Below are 20,293 nucleotides of genomic sequence, written 5' to 3'. Positions count from 1 at the left end.
CCTTCAGGGGAGGGGGGAGAGTGTCAGCACCTTCAGGGGAGGGGGGAGCAGGGATTGGAAACTAAAAGGAGATGCTGAAAGAAAAGGAAGGAGAGCAGCTGAAAATGGGGGAGCAGAGTGCCGTCATCATAGAGATAAATGACAATCTGCGATTGCAGTATGAGAGATGGCGAGGGGCACGGGGCACACGTGGTGTGACCTACGTTACCATTGCATCAATGTATGAATTGTTCTTCCATATGTTATAATCTGACTAATGGTGCTGTTTACCTGGTCACTCTTGAGTTATGTTCAGATTCTCTCTGTCTCTAATCTGATGTGTGATTGTTTTTAATCTACTGTATGTCTCTGTCTTTGTTGCTAACCTAGACGGATGATGAGAGCGAGGAAGCAGGGGTATGATTCTCTTTCTGCTTCAATTACCATTGTCTAAAAGCTGCATTGCAGGATGGAGGCATGTCGCGCAGAGCTGTGATTCTGTTGCTAACACGTCATCAGAAATGATCACAAATGAAAAACTTTTATTTCTTAAACTGCAAACATCAGATTCTCTCTCCCCTCTCCCATCAAGGTGCTGACTGTCTCTTCCCCCATCTCCCCTCCCCTGAAGGTGATGATTCTCTCTTTCCCCCATCTCCCCTCCCCTGAAGGTGATCACTCTCTCCCCTCTCCCCCGAAGGTGCTGACTCTCTCTCTCCTCCTCCCCCCCCCCTTTGAAGGTATTGACTCTCTCCCCCCTCCCCTGAAGGTGCTGACTCTCTTCCTCCTCCCCTGAAGGTATTGATTCCCCCCTCCCCTGAAGGTGGTGTCTCTCTTCTCCCCCCCCCCCCCCCTGAAGGTGGTGTCTCTCTCCCCCCCTCCCCTGAAGGTGCTGACTCTCTTTCCCCCCCCCCCCCTTGAAGGTATTGACTCTCTCCCCCCCTCCCCTGAAGGTGGTGTCTCTCTTCCCCCTCCCCTGAAGGTGCTGACACTCTCCCCCCTCCCCTGAAGGTGCTGACTCTCTTCCCCCCTCCCCTGAAGGTGCTGACTCTCTTTCCCCCCCCCCCCTCCCCTGAAGGTGCTGACTCTCTTCCCCCCTCCCCTGAAGGTGCTGTCTCTCTCCCCCCTCCCCTGAAGGTGCTGACTCTCTCCCCCCTCCCCTGAAGGTGCTGTCTCTCTCCCCCCTCCCCTGAAGGTGCTGACTCTCTCCCCCCTCCCCTGAAGGTGCTGACTCTCTCCCCCTCCCCTGAAGGTGCTGACTCTCTCCCCCTCCCCTGAAGGTGCTGACACTCTCTTTCCCCCCCCCCCCTTGAAGGTGTTGACACTCTCCCCCCTCCCCTGAAGGTGCTGACTCTCTCCCCCCTCCCCTGAAGGTGCTGACTCTCTCCCCCCTCCCCTGAAGGTGCTGACTCTCTCCCCCCTCCCCTGAAGGTGCTGACTCCCCTCCCCCCTCCCCTGAATGTGCTGACTCTCTCCCCCCCCCCCCCGAAGGTGCTGACTCTCTTTCCCCCCCCCCTTGAAGGTGCTGACTCTCTTCCCCCCTCCCCTGAAGGTGCTGACTATCTTCCCCCCTCCCCTGAAGGTGCTGACTCTCTTCCCCCCCCTCCCCTGAAGGTGCTGACTCTCTTCCCCCCCTCCCCTGAAGGTGCTGACTCTCTTCCTCCCCTCCCCTGAAGGTGCTGACTCTCTTTTCCCCCCCCCTTGAAGGTGCTGACTCTCTTCCCCCCTCCCCTGAAGGTGCTGACTCTCTTCCCCCCCCCCTGAAGGTGCTGACTCTCTTTTCCCCCCCCCCTTGAAGGTGCTGACTCTCTTCCCCCCTCCCCTGAAGGTGCTGACTCTCTTCCCCCCTCCCCTGAAGGTGCTGACTCTCTCCCCCCCGCCCCTGAAGGTGCTGACTCCCCTCCCCCCTCCCCTGAATGTGCTGACTCTCTTTCCCCCCCCCCCCCCCTCCCCTGAAGGTGCTGACTCTCCCTGCTCCCCTTAATTGTATGAAGCTAAAGATTGAGTGTTGGCTCGATATTCCACCAGGGGCATCACATCAGCCTGGCGTTCACACACTTAAGCCTTCCAGCCAAGGCATTGGCTCGTGATTACCTGCACAAACTCTGCTTGTTTCTCCATCTAACCCGAAGGGTTTGTACTGTGCCTACAGCTGCTGCTAACTGCCCAGCACATGGATGGAATCTGCTCTATGTGGCTTGATCTACATCACGTGATATATTTCCCTCCTGTCCCCTGGGGCTGCTCTCACATTGGATTGTTGCTGTTCTGGGAAACTGACTTTCCCACTCTAACAGAGAGCAATTTGTATCCTCAATGCTGAAATCAGAAATGGAAACACAGAGCAAGCCCATTTTGTCCCTTGTGCCTGTGTCTGAGCTTGTTTTTCCACTGAAGTCAGTGACTCTGATCCCTTTCCCAATCCTTTCCCCGAATCCTGTCCAGGTTTTACTTCGTGTTAAGCCAGTGCATCTCTGTTGGATGAAGAGCAGCTCCCCATTCATCTGTCACAAAATGGAACCTGAGAGAAGCCTCTGGGATCCTACTCATTGTAACTAAAACACGTAAACTCAGCGCTGCCATCCAATTCCATCACTCCTAGTATATACCCCTAGCGGGCAAGAGCTCTACTTTACCAAATAAAACAGCCATGGCCGACAAAAGAGGCGAGAGGTAACATAAAACTGAACGTGCAAAGAATAGTGTAGATCCAGGGAACTGGAAGAGATAAAAAGAATAGCAAAGGAAGACTAAAAAGATATTAAGATCTGTAAAAGGAAATACAAAAAGAAACCTGCGAGGCATATCAAGATTAACACAAGTTTTTACAATTAGTTTAGAAGAAAAAGTGTAGTCAAGGCCAATGTTCCCTCTCATTTTTTTTGGGTGGGCGGCGCGCAGCTTATCGGGAACGTTGGTCAAGGCTAATGTGAACCCTTTAAAAACAGATGGTTAACAGGGCAAATGAAAATAAGGAAATGGCAGATTGCCAGGACCTGATGGTTTCCACCCCAGGGTTTAAAGGAAGTAGGTGAGGTAATTACAGATGTTTTAGCCATAATCTTCCACAGTTCTCTCAGTTTAGGAATTGTCCCTTTAGACTGGAAACTTGCAAATGGAACTCCATCATTTAAGAAAGGTGCGAGAGAAAAAACAGGAAATTCTAGACCCGTTAGTCTAACATCTGTTGTGGGGAAGTTATTGGAATTGATAATTCAGTACAGAGTGACTGAGTACTTAGAGAAATTTGAGCTGATTAGAGAGAGCCAACATGAATTTGTAAAGGGTAGGGCATGTCCAACAAATCTAATTGAATTTTTTGAGGAAGTGCTCGAACTTTATAAATCACTGGTTAGCCCTCAGCTGAAGTATTGTGAACAATTCTGGGCCCCACACTTCAGGAAAGATGTAAAGGCCTTAGAAAGGGTAGAGAGGAGGTTTACCAGGATGTTACCAGGGATGAGGGACTTCAGTTATGAGGAGAGGTTGGAAAAGTTAGGACTGTTCTCCTTGGAACAGAGAAGGTTAAGAGGTGACCTAATTGAGGTTTTCAAGATGAGGGGTTTTGATGGAGTAAATAAGGAAAAAATATTTCCTCTGGCGAGTGGGTCAATAACTAGAGGTCATAGATTCAAAATCATTGGAAAAAGATCAAGAGGGGAGATGAGAAGAAATGTTTTCACTGAGTTGTCAGGATCTGGAACGTTCTACCTGTAAAGGTGGCGGAAGCTGATTCCATAAATAATTTTAAAAGGGAGTTGGACAGGTACCTGAGGGTGAGGAACTTGCAGGGTTACAGACAAAGAGCAGGGATGTGGGTCTGAGCACGACTGCCCATTCAAAGAGCCAGCAGAGGCACGCCAGGCTGAATGGTCTCTTTCTGTGCTGTACGTTTCTATGATTATTATTCCAAGTAACTAAAGTAGTAGACAGGGGAATGACCATGGATGTAGTCACATGGACTCCCAGAAGGCATTCGATAAGGTTCCACATAAAAGACTGTTAGCCAAAATTAAAGCTCATGTAATTTAAGGCAAATTATTAACCTGGTTAGGAGATTGGTTAGGCTGCAGAAGACCGAGTATGGATAATGGGTATGTACTTGAATTGGAAGGAAGTGACTAGTGGTGTTCCACATGGATCTGTGCTGGGGTCTCAACCAACGTTCCCGTTAAGCTGCACAGCCGCGCAGTGGTCTGGAGGTTGTGCTCTATGCCTCTAATAATAAAGCCAAGTAACCCATATGCTTTTTAAAAGGCCTTCTCAACTTGTCCAACCACCTTCAAAGATTTGTGTACGTACACCCCCAGGTATCTCTGTTCCTGCACCCTCTCTAAAATTGTACCATTTTGTTTATATTGCCTCTCCCCGTTCTCCCTACCAACATGTATCACTTCACACTTCTCTGCGTTAAATTTCATCTGTTGTTTCAACAAATTTCGACAGTCTGTCTATGTCCTCCTGAAATTTGTTACTATCCTCTGCATTGTTTACTACATTTCCAAGTTTCGTGTCATCTATAAACTTGGAAATTATACCCTGTATACCCAAATCCAGATCATTAATATATATCAAAAAGAAGAGTGGCCCTAATACCGACCCCTGGGAACACCACTGTATATTTCCCTCCAGTCTGAAAAACAACCGTTCACCACTACTCTCTGCTCTCTATCCCTTAGCCAATTTTATATCCACACTGCCACTGTCCCTTTAATCCCATGGGCTTCAATTTTGCTTACATGTCCATGTACACAGATCACTAAAATGTCCTGCACAAAAATAATCAAAACGGCTAATGGAGTGTTGGCCTTTACAACTAGAGGGCTGGAGTACAAAGGGGAGGAAGTTTTGTTAACAGCTGTACAAAGCCCTGGTTAGACCACATCTGGATTACTTTGTACAGTTCTGGGCACCACACCCAAGTAATGATATATTGCCCTTGGAAGCAGTGCAGCGCAGAATCAGTAGAGTGTTAGCAGGACTCCAAGGGTTAGATTATGGGGAGAGATTACATAAACTAGGCTTGTATTTGCTGGATTATAGAAGTTTAAGCGGTGATTTGATTGAGGTTTTAGGATTTTGAAAGGAATGGATAGGGTTGATAGAGAGAAACTTTTTCTGCTAGTGGAGGAGTCTGGAACAAAGGGACATAACCTTAAAAATCAGAGCCAGGCCATTCAGGAGAGAAGTTAGGAAACACTTATACACAGAAAGGGTGGTAGAAATGTTGAACACTCACAAAAAGCAGTAGATGATAGCTCAATTAATAATTTTAAATCTGAGATTGAAAGACTTTTGCCAGCAAAGGGTATTGAGGGATATGGAGCCAAGGCAGGTGGATGGAGTTGGGAGCAAATCAGCCACGATCCCATTGAATGGCGGAACAGGCTCAAGGGGCTGAATGGCTTCCTCCTGTTCTTATGTTCCTAACAGTGCCCATTTGTGACTTGGGAATGTGGTGCAGTTGCTCCACCAGGTGGTCACCAGTATGAATTACTGCTGTTTTTGTTAAGTTTCCTATCTCCCTGGATAAAAAGCCAAAACAGTGTTATATTTGGTGTAGGAAGAGGGAAGCTGAGGTGAACACAATGTAAGAACGTTGTTAAGGGACAGCCTCTGGGATCATTCCTTGTCACTTATGCAAATTGATAATAGTTGAAGAATGAGGAAGTTCAGGTAGTGAGTGTATCTGCTGCACAGAGTTTACAGAGCTTTGTATTCGAGTTTCCCCTGAAAATTTTGACACAACCCTTATTTCCCTGCCAGACGTCCTATGTCCACGCACCAGTTTGTAAACCTGTGCTGTTTAAGAATGCAGGATGTGGCTAAAGATTAAACTTCCCATTAGGATTGAATTGTTTCTCCCTGACTCTCAAAGTTGATGTTTTGTCCCCATTGGAAGAGGAAAATGTTGTTTGTTGGTGTATTTATTTAAATCAAATCAGCTCAGTGTTGGTAAAACATTTTCTTACAATTTCTGCTTGATTGCCTCCACAGAGAACAATCTCACTGGGAGCAGGAGACCGCCAGGTGATACAGACCCCCATCAATGATGCGCTGCCAGTCAGTGGCTGCAGTGTTGCACTGCTCCTCAAACAGCTGGGTACGTTTCTACTGTCCGTGTGTAACGTCAGGCTCCATCCGCCCGCAGCCCGGAAACACAACAGGCTGCGTGCACATTGATTCTTCTCAAATTTCACCCACTCTGCTGATTTCAGCTGCTTGCACCGTTCCCTCTTTTTTTTCCCCCCACGATCTCTTTCCTCCTGATCCCTCCAGTCTGAAAAACAATCATTCACCGCTACTACAAAAGAAGCAAAATACTGCAGAGGCTGGAAATCTGAAATAAAAACAGAAAATGCTGGAAACACTCAGCAGGTCAGGCTGCACCTGTGGCGAGAAACAGGGTTAATGTTTCAGGTTGATGACTTTCATCAGAACTGGATGAAGTTAGAGATTAAACAGTTTATAAGCAAGCCAGGGAAAGGGGGGAGGACGGAACAAAAGGGAAGGTGGAGAGCAGGAGTTCACCACGACACTCGGCTTTCTGTCTCTCCGCCAATTTCGTATCCATGCTGCCACTGCCCCTTTAATGTCTTGCTCGGTCTGCTCGTTGCTGTCCTGTTCTGTCTGCTCAGTAATGGTGAGCGACGGTGTGTTTCAGTAGATGTTTGTTCAGAAGTATTGGTGCTGAGGTGCGTCACTCAGTTGCTGGGTTTTCACTGCACTCAGATTTTTTCTTCCCGATTTTGCTGTCGACTTGCAACAAGTTTGACTGCTTGTAATTGCTGAATTTCAATGGTAGTGATTTCTGATTGTTCAGGTTGCTATGTCTTGGTGTGTGTTTGCTTGACTTGTTCCTCAGACAATGTAAATGGGTATTTCTGGTTGGAAAGCGCAATTGGACATTATTGAGGCTGCTGAATTGGGCTGTCACTTAATGTTAGGTGCTGCTTTTTAATAAATTGGTCACGTAACGTAATGTTACGTTTACAGTGTCACCAACAAGCACAGTACCTTTGGCAGCCGAGACCACACTCTTTTTAATATGTAACAGATATGATCAGATACTCCATGTTCACAATAAGGTGTATTCTAACAGAAATACGATCAGCTACTCCATGTTCACAGTAAGGTGTATTCTAACAGATACAGTAATTGGATTTTCACAATTTCCGGCCATGGAGTTGTTTTCTTTATTCTTTGTTTCCATTTTTCCAGGTATTAACAATGTGTTGGATCTTTTCTGCGCTGCCCTAACCGAACACAAGATTCTGTTCCTGTCTTCCAGTTATCAGAGGCTGACTGAGGCCTGTCGAGCACTCCTCGCTCTCATGTTCCCTCTAAAGTACAGGTAACCTGGGGAAGACCAATGCATTCAGGGCAAAGACACATTGGGGCCATTGGGAGGGACTGCAGGATGGGAGGTTTCGTGGGGGGGGCCGCCTTCTTAGGCAGTCCCTCGGAACCGAGGATGACTTGCTTCCACATTAAAAATGAGTTATCAGGTGACTGATAAGTCCAATGTGGGACCTACAGTCTCTGTTACAGGTGGGGCAGACGGTGGTTGAAGGGGTGGGTGGGGTGCTTGGGTTGACGTGTGCTCCTTCCGCTGTTTGCGCTTGACTTCCGCTTGCTCCCAGCGAAGAGACTCGAGGTATTCGGCGCCTTCCCGGATGCTTCTCCTCCACTTTGTACGGTCTTGGGCCAGGGATTCCCAGGTGTCGGTGGGGATGTTGCACTTTTTCAAGGAGGCTTTGAGGGTGTCCTTGAAGCGTTTCCTCTGCCAACCTGGGGCTCTCTTGTCGTGTCGGAGCTCCGAGTAGAACGCTTGTTTTGGGGGTCTCGTATTGGGCATGCGGATGATGTGACCCGTCCCATCGGAGCTGATCGAGCGTGGTCAAAGCTTCGATGCTGGGGATGTTGGCCTGAGCGAGAACACTGATGTTGGTGCGCCTATCCTGCCAATGGATTTGCAGGATCTTGCGGAGGCAGCGTTGGTGTTACCTCTCCAGTGCTTTGAGGTGCCTGCTGTACATGATCCATGTCTCTGAAGCATACAGGAGGGCGGGTATCACTACTGCTCTGTAGACCATGAGTTTGGTGCCGGGTTTGAGGTCCTGGTCTTCAAACACTCTTCCTCAGGCGACCGAAGACTGCACTGGCACACTGAAGGTGGTGCTGGACTTCGTTATTGTTGACGGTAGGCTCCCGAGGTATGGAAAGTGGTCCCCGTTGTCCAAGGCCTTGTCATGGATTTTGATAATCGGGGGTCAGTACTGTGTGGCGGAGGCAGGTTGGTAGAGGACCTTTGTCTTACGGATGTTTAGTGTAAGGCCCATGCTCTTGTACACTTCGGTGAAGGTGTTAACGATGGTTTGGAGTTCGATCTCTGTGCGCAGACGCAAGTGTCGTCTGCATACTGTAAGTCGACGACAGAGGATGGGATGACCTTGGATCTGGACTGGAGGCGACAGAAGTTGACCAGTTTCCCGTTTGTTCTGTAAATTAGCTCCACTCCAGTGGGGAGCTTACTGAGGGCGAGATGGAGCATTGCCACAAGGAAGATCGAGAAGAGCATTGGTGCGATGACACAGCCTTGCTTGACCCCGGTCCGTACATGAATTGGGTCTGTGGTGGAACCGTTGGTCAGGATCACGGCTTGCATGTCATCGTGGAGCAGGCAGAGGATGGTGACAAACTTTTGAGGGCAGCTGAATTTGAGGAGCACACTCCATAATCCCTCAAGGTTGACTGATCTCACAAAGGCCTTTGACACTAAGAAGGCCATGTACAGCGGTTGGTGCTGTTCCCTGCATTTCTCTTGTAATTGAAGCGCGGTGAAGATCATGTCCATTGTGCCCCTTAGTGGGCGGAATCCGCATTGCGACTCTGGGAGGAGCTCTTCAGCCACTGGGAGGAGGCAATTGAGGAGGATTCTTGCGATGACTTTCCCTGTGGCAGACAGCAGGGAAACTCCTCTGTAATTACCGCAATCGGACTTGTCACCTTTCTTGAAGATGGTCACAATTACTGCGTCTCTGAGATCCCCTGATATGCTCTCCTCCTTCCAGATAAGAGAAATGAGTTCATGAATTCGCGCCAGTAGTGCTTCTTTGCCATGCTTTGGCGCCTCGGCAGGGATTCCATCTGCTCCTGAGGCCTTGTTCTTCAGATGTCGGATGGCCTTTTCAACCTCATGCCGGGCTGGGGTTGTGCTGAGATGGTGGCGGGTAGCATGCTGCGGGATGGAGTTGAGGACACTCGCGTCGAAGACAAAGTCTCGGTTAAGGAGATCTTCGAAGTGCTCCTTCCAGCGGGCACTGACCTTGATGAGTACCTCTCCATTCTTGGCCCGCAGTGGGGTAGGACCTTGGGTGCTTGGGCCGTAGGCAGTCTTGACTGCGCTAAAGAATCCACGCACGTCGTGGTTGTCGGCTAGCTGCTGGATCCCCTGCGCTTTCTCCACCCACCACCTGTTCTTTAGGTCGCGAGTTTTTTGTTGGACCTCGGCCTTCAGGCACCTGTAGAGCTGCTTTCTTGCTCTCAAGTTCTGTTGCTGTTTCCAGGTCAGGAATGCCTTGCGCTTGCGGTTTATTAGCTCCTGGATCTCCTGGTCGTTCTCGTCGAACCAGTCTTGGTGTCTCCTAGTCGAAGTGACCGAGCGTCTCTTCACAGGTGCTGATTATGGAGGCCTTGCGTGCAGACCAGGCGCTGTGGACACTCTGTCTCTGCATCACTGGGAGTCGTCAGGTTGTTTGTGAGGCACAGGCTGAATAGGGCTTTCTTAGTAGGCGGTATTGGTAGATCAGGTTCGTGTGAGTCGGTGGGATTGGGTTTCCAGTCGTGTAGCGCCTATAGCTTTGCAAGCAGTTCTTGAATGCTGGGTTAAAGGCGGGAGAGTTTTGATTACAGGTTGGGGGATGGGTAGAGACAAGGTTGGAGTTTGGGTTTGGGGAGGGGTGTGGTCTATGGGGGTTGGGCTCACTGGTAAGGTTTGAAGGGGGGAGCTGTGGGAGGGGCAGCAGCTTCAGTGGGAGGTGGTTGTGGAGATGGTTTGTGGAAATAATTGTCCTTATTTCTGGGATTGTTGCTAATGAACCATTACCTTGTGTTCTGGTAGTTTTACGTATATCCCGATCTTACCGGCTCAGCTTCTGGAAGTGCTGTGCAGCCCCACGCCGTTCATCATCGGAATCCACTCCTCCTTCCGAGCGGAGTTGCAGGACCTGGTGAGTGAAGCGCATAGCCCGACACTGTAGTCCAGTGTGTGGGAGTGGGGGCGAGGGGGGGAAGGGAGTGGGGGGGAAGGGAGCGGGGGCGAGTGGGGGGGGGAGGGGGCACGTGGGGGGGAAAGGGCGGGGGGGACAGGATTGCGCGCGCGAGGGGGGGCAGGAGCGGGCGCGAGGGGGGAAGGCGCGGGTACGAGGGGGGGGGGAGCGGGCGCGAGGGGGGGAGGGAGCGGGCGCGAGGGGGGGGAGGGAGCGGGCGCGAGGGGGGGAGGGAGCGGGCGCGAGGGGGGGAGGGAGCGGGCGCGAGGGGGGAGGGAGCGGGCGCGAGGGGGGAGGGAGCGGGCGCGAGGGGGGGAGGAGCGGGCGCGAGGGGGGAGGGAGCGGGCGCGAGGGGGGAGGGAGCGGGCGCGAGGGGGGAGGGAGCGGGCGCGAGGGGGGAGGGAGCGGGCGCGAGGGGGGAGGGAGCGGGCGCGAGGGGGGAGGGAGCGGGCGCGAGGGGGGAGGGAGCGGGTGGGTGGGGGGGATGCGTGAGCGGAGAGTGTGGGGTTGGGGCGGTGGAGTGGGGGCGGGTGGAGTTGGGGGAGGAATGGGGGTGCGTGAGGGTGCACGGAGTGTGTGGAGGGGAGCTGGTGTTGGTGAGGTGCCAATCAATGTTGTTTTGTCTCTAGTTGGATGTAATTGTGGCTGATCTGGATGGCGGCACAGTTGTGATCCCGGAGTGTATCCACATGTCAGTCCTGCCGGAGCCCCACCTGCTCCAGACTCAGACAGCACTTTCCATGGTAAGATATTTCTAACTGTATTGGGAATGATGACCCATGCTCTAATCGGAGAGTGTCATCACGGGGGTGTGGGGTGGCGCTAGTTGGCACACGCCCAAAGGCGCCGTGCAATCCAGGTGACATGTAATCCAAAGGCTATGTGCCACATCTGTGGATGCAGTGAGTTATAGTGAGCAGAGAAGTGGAGTTGGTTGGAAGCTGGGAGTCTCTGCAGTACAGGCTGGGGAGCTGAGAGATGTGAAAGTGAGGGTCTACATTGCTGAGTGTGTGTAATTACTGAATTGCTGGCTAGATGTATTTGTGTGGTTCAATGATGGGAAGACGATACACTCACAAACAAAGTTTCACTTTTTCAAAGTTTAATGCTCCAAATAAGGTAAAGTACTTATGAACCAAGCGAATTTGATTTGGAGCAACAATATCGAGTATTCAGTTCGAGCTCAACCTTCCCCGGTCAGTCCAAGATCCCCTTACAAATCACTGCTTTATATACCCGTCTCCAACAGCTCGGCAGGTTTACAGCAACAGCTCCCATCATTAATGTGGACAGTGGAACTTATAATGGAAGAAGTTGAGAGGAAGTGCAGCAGACATGAGATTTTTAATAAATTATATATACATAGATGCTTTAAATGTGCATTTCCCATGTTTTCCTCACAGGTTTTGGACCCAGAGTTGGAGTATGCGGATTATGCCTTCCCACCTTCCTCTATGTCAGCCTCTTCAATGAAATTCCAGGTACAGTAATGAAGTAGGATGAGAATTGGGAACAAATAGAATGGCACCCTTTTTAGTAGCTTTTAGTAGATCTTGTTAGCACATCAGTGGTAAATCATTATCCTGCAACACTCTATTTACACAGTGGGTAACCCATAACTTGCTGAATAAGCACTGCAACTCGGTATAGTTATAGTAAATAACCCTTACCCTGAATAAACAGCGACTCTGTACAGTTACAGTGAGTGTCCCTTACCCTGAATAAACAGCGACGCTGTACAGTTAGTGAGTGCCCCTTACCCTGAATAAACAGCGACTCTGTACAGTTACACGGTGAGTGACTCCTGCCCTAAATAAACAGTAACTCTGTAAAGTTATAGTGAGTGACTCTTACCCTGACTAAACAGTAACTCCGTACAGTTAGTGTGTGACTCCTACCCTGAATAAATAGTGACTCTGTACAGTTAGTGACCCTTCCCCTGAATAAACAGTGACTCTGTATAGTTAGTGATTAACCCTTACCCTGAATGAACAGCAACTCTGTACAGTTACCCTGCTGACTAAACAGCGAGTCTGCAATGAATGATCCTGATGTTGCTGAATAAACAGAAACACTAGCAGTATTGCAAGATTTAATAAGACTTAAAGTCAATAAGTCACCAGGTCAAGGGTCTACATTCTAGGTCTGATGACCCTTCGCCATAAGGCATGAGAAGTTAACTCTTCTTTTCTCCGCAGATGTTGCCTGATCTTCTAGGTGTTTCCAGCGGTTTCTGTTTATATTTCAGATTTCCAGTTTCTGCAGATTTTACTTTTTGGTCTACACTGTAGCCCAGCGAGAGGCATTAACCGTACAACCATATCACCATTTACCATATATTAACCATATAATTTACCCAAATTCTGTAGAAATGGGAATGGTGCCAGAGGACTGGAGGCTGATGAATTCTAGAATTTTACAGTAGAGAAGGCCCATCACACCTGTGCTGGATCTCTGAAAGAGCTATCCGTTTCATCCCATTTACCTACCCTTTCCTCATACCTTTTTGAATTCTTTCTTTTCTTCATATTTATCCAGTTCCCTTTTTAAAAGCTAGGATTCAACTTCCACTGCGGTTTCCGGTTGAGCATTCCATGTCCTAACAACCCTATGCATCAAAAAGTTCTCCAAGCCGCTTCTTGCTTTTGGTCGTGCTCTTAAATTTATGCCCTCTCGTTACTCGTCAGCCAATGGAAAAAGGAATTCCTGATTTTCTCTTATCAAAACCCTTCAGCATTATGAACACCTCCATCAGATCTCATCTTAACCTTATCTGCTGTAATTGAGAGTCCCAGTATCTGTCTTTCCACATAAGAAAAGCCTCTCATCCCTGGTATCTCCATGACCTTAATATCCTTCCTAAAGTAAGGTGCCAAAACTGGACACACTATTCTAACTGGAGCCTAACCAATGCTTAGCATTATGTCTTTGCTTTTGCCTTCTCTACCTCTATTTCTAAAACATAAGACCCCAAATGCTTTTATTTTACAGCTTTATCAACTAGTCTTCCAACTTTTAAAGATTTATGTATCTTAAGTCTCTCTGCTTCTCCACTGCTTTTAAAACCTTACCATTTACAATAACCACTCCCCACGCACGGTAAGACCGAGTAATCCCCACTCCCCGTGCACGGTAAGGCCGAGTGATCCCCACTCCCCGTGCACGGTAAGGCCGAGTGATCCCCACTCCCCGTGCACGGTAAGGCCGAGTGATCCCCACTCCCCACGCATGGCAAGGCCGAGTGATCCCCACTCCCCACGCACGGTAATACCGAGTGAGCCCCACTCCCCACGCACGGTAAGACCGAGTGATCCCCACTCCCCACGCACGGTAGGACCGAGTGATTCCCACTCCCCACGCACGGCAAGACCGAGTGATCCCCACTCCCCACGCACGGTAGGACCGAGTGATCCCCACTCCCCACGCACGGTAGGACCGAGTGATCCCCACTCCCCGCGCACGGTAGGACCGAGTGATCCCCACTCCCCGCGCACGGTAGGACCGAGTGATCCCCACTCCCCGCGCACGGTAGGACCGAGTGATCCCCACTCCCCGCGCACGGTAGGACCGAGTGATCCCCACTTCCCGCGCACGGTAGGACCGAGTGATCCCCACTCCCCGCGCACGGTAGGACCGAGTGATCCCCACTCCCCGCGCACGGTAGGACCGAGTGATCCCCACTCCCCGCGCACGGCAGGACCGAGTGATCCCCACTCCCCGCGCACGGCAGGACCGAGTGATCCCCACTCCCCGCGCACGGCAGGACCGAGTGAGCCCCACTCCCCGCGCACGGCAGGACCGAGTGAGCCCCACTCCCCACTCACGGCAAGACCGAGTGAGCCCCACTCTCCACGCACGGCCAGACCGAGTGATCCCCACTCCCCACGCACGGTCACACCGAGTGATCCCCACTACCCACTCACGGTCACACCGAGTGATCCCCACTACCCCCACACGGTAGGACCGAGTGAGCCCCACTCCCCACTCACGGTAAGACCGAGTGATCCCCACTCCCCACGCACGGTAGGACCGAGTGAGCCCCACTCCCCACGCACGGTAGGACCGAGTGATTCCCCACTCCCCACGCACGGTAAAACCGAGTGAGCCCCACTCCCCACGCACGGTAACGCCGAGTGATTCCCCACTCCCCACGCACGGTAAGACCGAGTGATCCCCACTCCCCACGCACGGTAGGACCGAGTGAGCCCCACTCCCCACGCACGGATCGGCAGTGATTCCCCGTGTATGGTAAGGCTCCTCACATGATGTGCAGTGTCTGATCAAATGGTTGGTTAGCTCTTATCTGACTTTGACAACGTTATAACTTTTTTCAGTTTAGTAGTTTGTGCTGTGATTTCTGCTGTAATGAACCTGTAAAGACCTCTTGCATGTAACTGATCCTCTGAAGTCATCATTCCAGCTAACTCACTCTGTGCTTTGCTAGGATAAGGAGATCCGTGCTGTCTTCCTGCGCTTGTTTGCACAGCTGTTTCAGGGTTACCGCTGGTGTTTGCAAATCATCCGCATCCATCCGGAGCCAATCATTCGTTTCCACAAGGTATGTAGGGTACATCCAGAGGCTAGAATATAGGATTTGGTGGCAAGGTATTAAATGCAGGGAGTGTTCAGACAGGAGTGATCACAGTGCAGGGAGCGTACAACAACAACTTGTATTTATATTGTAAAATGTCCCAAGGTGCTTCACCGGAGTATTATAAGTCAAAAAATTTGTCACCGAGCCACATGAGAAATTAGGGCAGGTGACCAAAAACTTGGTCAAAGAGGGAGGTTTTAAGGAGCGTCTTAAAGGAGGAAAGAGAGGTAGCGAGGCAGAGAGGTTTAGGCAGGGAATTCCAGAGCTTAGGGCCTCGGCAACAGAAAGCACGGCCACCAATGGTTGAGCGATTATAATCTGGAATGCTCAAGAAGGCCGAATTAGAGGAGCGCATATATCTCTGGGGGGTGGGGGTGGTTGTTTGTGGGGCTGGAGGAGATTGCAGAAAGGGTGGGGGGGCGAGGCCATGGAGGGATTTGAAAACAAGGATGAGAATTTTGAAATCGAGGCATTGCTTAATCAGGAACCAATGTCGGTCAGTGAGCGCAGGGGTGATGGGTGAAGGGGACTTGATGCGAGTTAGGACACGGGCAACAGAGTTTTGGATGACCTCGTGTACATAGGGTAGAAAGTAGGAGGCCAGCCAGAAGTGGCAGAGACAGCTGAACAGATGGTCTCAATCTTAAGAAGTCCATGAGCTCCTCACACTTGTTGTCAGAGGTGAGGGTAGAGGAGACAGGGGAGAGGGCTTTAAGAAGACGGTTAGCAGTGGAGAATAGAAGCCGGGGTTTATCTTTGCATTACAGAATGATTCTGAAATAGTGAGAAATTTTGGTAGACAAGAGCAGGACCCGATAATGCTTTATGTGGTCCAGCCAGATCTGGCGGTGAATGGCTAAACCAGTTGTCCGCCGTATCCGTTCAAGTCTGCGCCCCTTGGACTTAAGGGAGCGAAGATGAGGCCTGTACCAGAGGGAACGGCCAGGGTGAGAGAGAGTCATTGTTTTAATAGGGACTAGGGCATCAAAGGTGGTGGTGAGGGTGTGGTTGAGCAGATCGGTAGCTGCAGAAATGTCCTGGTGAATGGAGGGCCAAAGGCTGGACAGTTGGGATCTCGTAAGTGCAGTTGGGAGAGAGTTTTCTCCAGGGGCGGACACAGAAGGAAGTAGGGTTGGTGGGGGCAGGTGGACGGGGATGTGGGTGGAGAGCGATACGAGGAAGTGGTCAAAGATGGCCTTATCTGCGATTGACACGATGGGAATAGCGAGGCCACGAGAGATGGCAGGGTTGAGGGGTGGCTGTGTATATGGGTTGCGGTGTGTACATGGAGGGAGAGATTAAGGGAGGATAGGAGGCTAGTGAACTCTGAGGAGAGAGAACATGAATTGAGATGGAGGTTGAAATCACCGAGGATGAGAAGTCGCTTGGTGTAGAGGTTGAGGGAGGAAAGTGAAAGCAGTGAAGATATCAGTAATAAAGTTTTTATGGTACTTCAGTGGGCGGTAGGGAATGAGAATTTTAAATGAGGTGAGAGGGGCGGAATAAGGTGAGATGCTCAAAGGAGGAGAAAGTGCCAAAGGAGTAGCAGACAGGAGTGATCACACAGTGCAGGGAGTGAACAGACCGGAGTGATCACACAGTGCAGGGAGTGAACAGACAGGAGTGATCACAGTGCAGGGAGTGAACAGACAGGAGTGATCACACAGTGCAGGGAGTGAACAGACAGGAGTGATCACAGTGCAGGGAGTGAACAGACAGGAGTGATCACACAGTGCAGGGAGTGAACAGACAGGAGTGATCACAGTGCAGGGAGTGAACAGACAGGAGTGATCACAGTGCAGGAAGTGAACAGACAGGAGTGATCACAGTGCAGGGAGTGAACAGACAGGAGTGATCACACAGTGCAGGGAGTGAACAGACAGGAGTGATCACAGTGCAGGGAGTGAACAGACAGGAGTGATCACACAGTGCAGGAAGTGAACAGACAGGAGTGATCACACAGTGCAGGGAGTGAACAGGCAGGAGTGATCGCAGTGCAGGGAGTGAACAGACAGGAGTGATCACACCGTGCAGGGAGTGAACAGACAGGAGTGATCACACCGTGCAGGGAGTGAACAGACACGAGCGATCACACAGTGCAGGGAGTGAACAGACAGGAGTGATCACACCGTGCAGGGAGTGAACAGACACGAGCGATCACACAGTGCAGGGAGTGAACAGACAGGAGTGATCACACAGTGCAGAGAGTGAACAGACAGGAGTGATCACACAGTGCAGGGAGTCGTCGTCGTACGTGTCTTCACACTGTTCTCTTTGGGGAACTGTATGAAGTGGTGGAAGGATTTCTGGCCGCGATTAATGCTCCTTCCGTGACCGTAACCATCTTCGTACCAACCATTAGGGCGGTTAGTCCTATGGCGGGAGGGTTTTACGGGCTCCCACAACCCATACGAGGGGGGGGGGGGGGGGGCACCCACACCCACGGACGCAAGTATCCCGCTGGATGTCAACCCAGCATTTAGAGCCGGAGCTCCGACTCCACTTGCCGGGACTGTCTGGAGCGGGGTTCGAAACCCTACGCCTTCTGGCCCAACGGCGGGGATGCTACCGCTACGCCAAAGGCCCACTCTGCAGGGAGTGAACAGATAGGAGTGATCACAGTGCAGGAAGTGAACAGACAGGAGTGATCACAGTGCAGGGAGTGAACAGACAGGAGTGATCACAGTGCAGGGAGTGAATAGACAGGAGTGATCACACAGTGCAGGGAATGAACAGACAGGAGTGATCACAGTGCAGGGAGTGAACAGACAGGAGTGATCACAGTGCAGGGAGTCGTCGTCGTACGTGTCTTCACACTGTTCCCTTTGGGGAACTGTATGAAGTGGTGGAAGGATTTCTGGCCGCGATTAATGCTCCTTCCGTGACCGTAACCATCTTCGTACCAACCATTAGGGCGGTTAGTCCTATGGCGGGAGGGTTTTACGGGCTCCCACAACCCATACGAGGGGGGGGGGGGGGGCACCCACACCCACGGACGCAAGTATCCCGCTGGATGTCAACCCAGCATTTAGAGCCGGAGCTCCGACTCCACTTGCCGGGACTGTCTGGAGCGGGGTTCGAAACCCTACGCCTTCTGGCCCAACGGCGGGGATGCTACCGCTACGCCAAAGGCCCACTCTGCAGGGAGTGAACAGATAGGAGTGATCACAGTGCAGGAAGTGAACAGACAGGAGTGATCACAGTGCAGGGAGTGAACAGACAGGAGTGATCACAGTGCAGGGAGTGAATAGACAGGAGTGATCACACAGTGCAGGGAATGAACAGACAGGCGTGATCACAGTGCAGGGAGTGAACAGACAGGAGTGATCACAGTGCAGGGAGTGAACAGACAGGAGTGATCACACAGTGCAGGGAATGAACAGACAGGAGTGATCACAGTGCAGGGAGTGAACAGACAGGAGTGATCACAGTGCAGGGAATGAACAGACAGGAGTGATCACAGTGCAGGGAGTGAACACAGCAGTCGATGGCGGTGAGGGTTGTGGTGATGGTGATTATTTTGGAATTGTCTCTAATTTTCACAATTCATTACTAAGTAACTTGTGCAGCTTGAAGGTAAAAGTTGGGATTGTTTCGGGTACTGCTTGATGTTTAATGGGACTGTTTGTGACTGGGGAATGTTGTTCTGTGCCATGCAGGTGGCCTTTTTGGCCCAACGAGGGTTGATAGACGATGACTTTCTCATCAAAGTTCTTGAAGGAATGGCCTTTGCTGGATTTATATCAGAAAGAGGCTCACCGTATCGACCATGTGACTTGTTTGATGAGGTAACCCATGATTGATCTGTCAGTCTTAAATCAGAGTGTGACCGCTAGGCCTGTCCAATGCAGGGTCTGTGACACTCGGAGTCAGGGAGTGACCACAGGGACTGTCTTAATGCTGGGTCTGTGACTCTCGGATTATTTATCACCAGTAGCAGCACAGGTTGCAGGAGTTCCTGATTTTAATTACTGTTCCCACTCCCTGCACTGCCCCACTCCAAGCTGAGAGCAGATTGATAGATGGGCTGCACCCTGGCCTCAACCACTGCCCTCTATAACAGGTGGCTATAAGGCGTGGGCGGGCAACCCTGCCTGACCTTCCCCCCCCCCCCCCCCCCCCCCCCCCTTCCTGGAGTGTGTGAGAGCGGCCCTGCCTGATCTCCCCCCCCCCCCACGGGAGTGCGAGAGGATGACCCTGCCTGACACCTCCCACTATTGTGTGAGAGGGCGACCTGGGTCAGTCGCTGGTCTCCATGACTCATAGCTCCGCTTGTATATGATGTTGTTAGATTCAGACTGATGAATGGTGATGACCGTAAATGCTTCCTGTTTGTGTTTACAGTTGGTTGCTAATGAAATCGAGAGAATACGATTGGATGAGGGAAACCCACAGAGAGCTCTGAAACACGTGAAGGAAATATCAGAACGGCTTCACCGGAATGTACGTCCCCAGTTAGAAATCGATAGCTTCGATAACAGCTACTCGGCATGTGATACCTTGACGTGCCCAATGGGGGAGGATCTAGAGAGCTTGCTGATGGGAATTTGATCATTTCAGTGTTTAGCTGTGAGCTTTTTGCTTGCTCAGATGCGGACTTTGTAATTTAAAATTGGGATTTCATTGGTATTTTTTGGGTGTTGGGAAGGAAGTTTAGTTTATCCTTTTAGCTGTAGGACTATTTAAAAATGGATGCACTAAGAGCTTGACAAAGAAGTTTCATTTGCAGATTTTTGAGTTTCAAAGTAGATGGGGAGCTGCAGAATTCAGCAGCCTGCACATTTTCCTTTTTGTTTTGCTTTCATGTGTGAGATTCAGAGTACGTGTGAGCTGGAGTAATAAGTGCGAGTGCTACCAGCTGAGGAATCCTCAGGTCATCATCTCATCTCTGTCCTTCGAACAGGAGAACCCTTACCCAGCAGTCGCAATGCACAAAATACAGAAACCAACCGAGGGCTCCCACCTGCGGTTACAGCACAGCACCTTCCCTCACCTGGATGAGGGCACAGTGCAGTGGATCATCGACCAGGCCACTGCCAAACTGAAGAATGCCCCGCCTGCGGTTAAAGCTGAGATGAAATGCATGGTGCCCATGGGACCTCCAAGCGGTGAGTGTGCTAGGGAGCTTGGCTAGCGCTGGCCCTACCGCTGTTCTTGGCGTCTGTATACAGATGATTTTGGGCACAGCGAGCACAATACAGGAAACTCTTTGGTATCCGGCACCTACGGGACCGGGATGGTGCCGGTTGATTAAAAATTCCGGATAATGGAGATGTATATCTACCAAGGTACGAGAGCCCCATTACACGGCCACAGGTGCAGGAGTCCCTGTTACACAGCCACAGGTGCAGGAGCCCCGGTTACACGGCCACTTGTGCAGGAGTCCCTGTTACACGGCCACAGGTGCAGGAGTCCCTGTTACACGGCCACAGGTGCAGGAGCCCCTCTC

At 50.9% G+C, this 20,293-nt stretch overlaps 1 protein-coding gene across 1 annotated transcript in view; it reads left to right on the top strand.

Annotated features, from left to right (window-relative positions):
• The window catches only part of sbf1 (SET binding factor 1), a 97,305-nt gene that overhangs the window by 638 nt on the left and 76,374 nt on the right, over positions 1–20,293 (top strand). The window contains exons 2-5 of the mRNA XM_086010941.1: positions 5,977–6,082; positions 7,201–7,333; positions 10,103–10,211; positions 10,880–10,993. Of these exons, the coding sequence (XP_085867067.1) occupies positions 5,977–6,082; positions 7,201–7,333; positions 10,103–10,211; positions 10,880–10,993 (462 nt within the window). The remainder of the gene's footprint in view (positions 1–5,976; positions 6,083–7,200; positions 7,334–10,102; positions 10,212–10,879; positions 10,994–20,293) is intronic.

This window comes from Somniosus microcephalus, chromosome 17, assembly GCF_052327205.1.
Source record: "Somniosus microcephalus isolate GS21.2 chromosome 17, FLI_Smic_1.0, whole genome shotgun sequence".
Classification (NCBI taxonomy): domain Eukaryota; kingdom Metazoa; phylum Chordata; class Chondrichthyes; order Squaliformes; family Somniosidae; genus Somniosus; species Somniosus microcephalus.
This window is presented reverse-complemented; position numbering and strand designations above follow the sequence as displayed.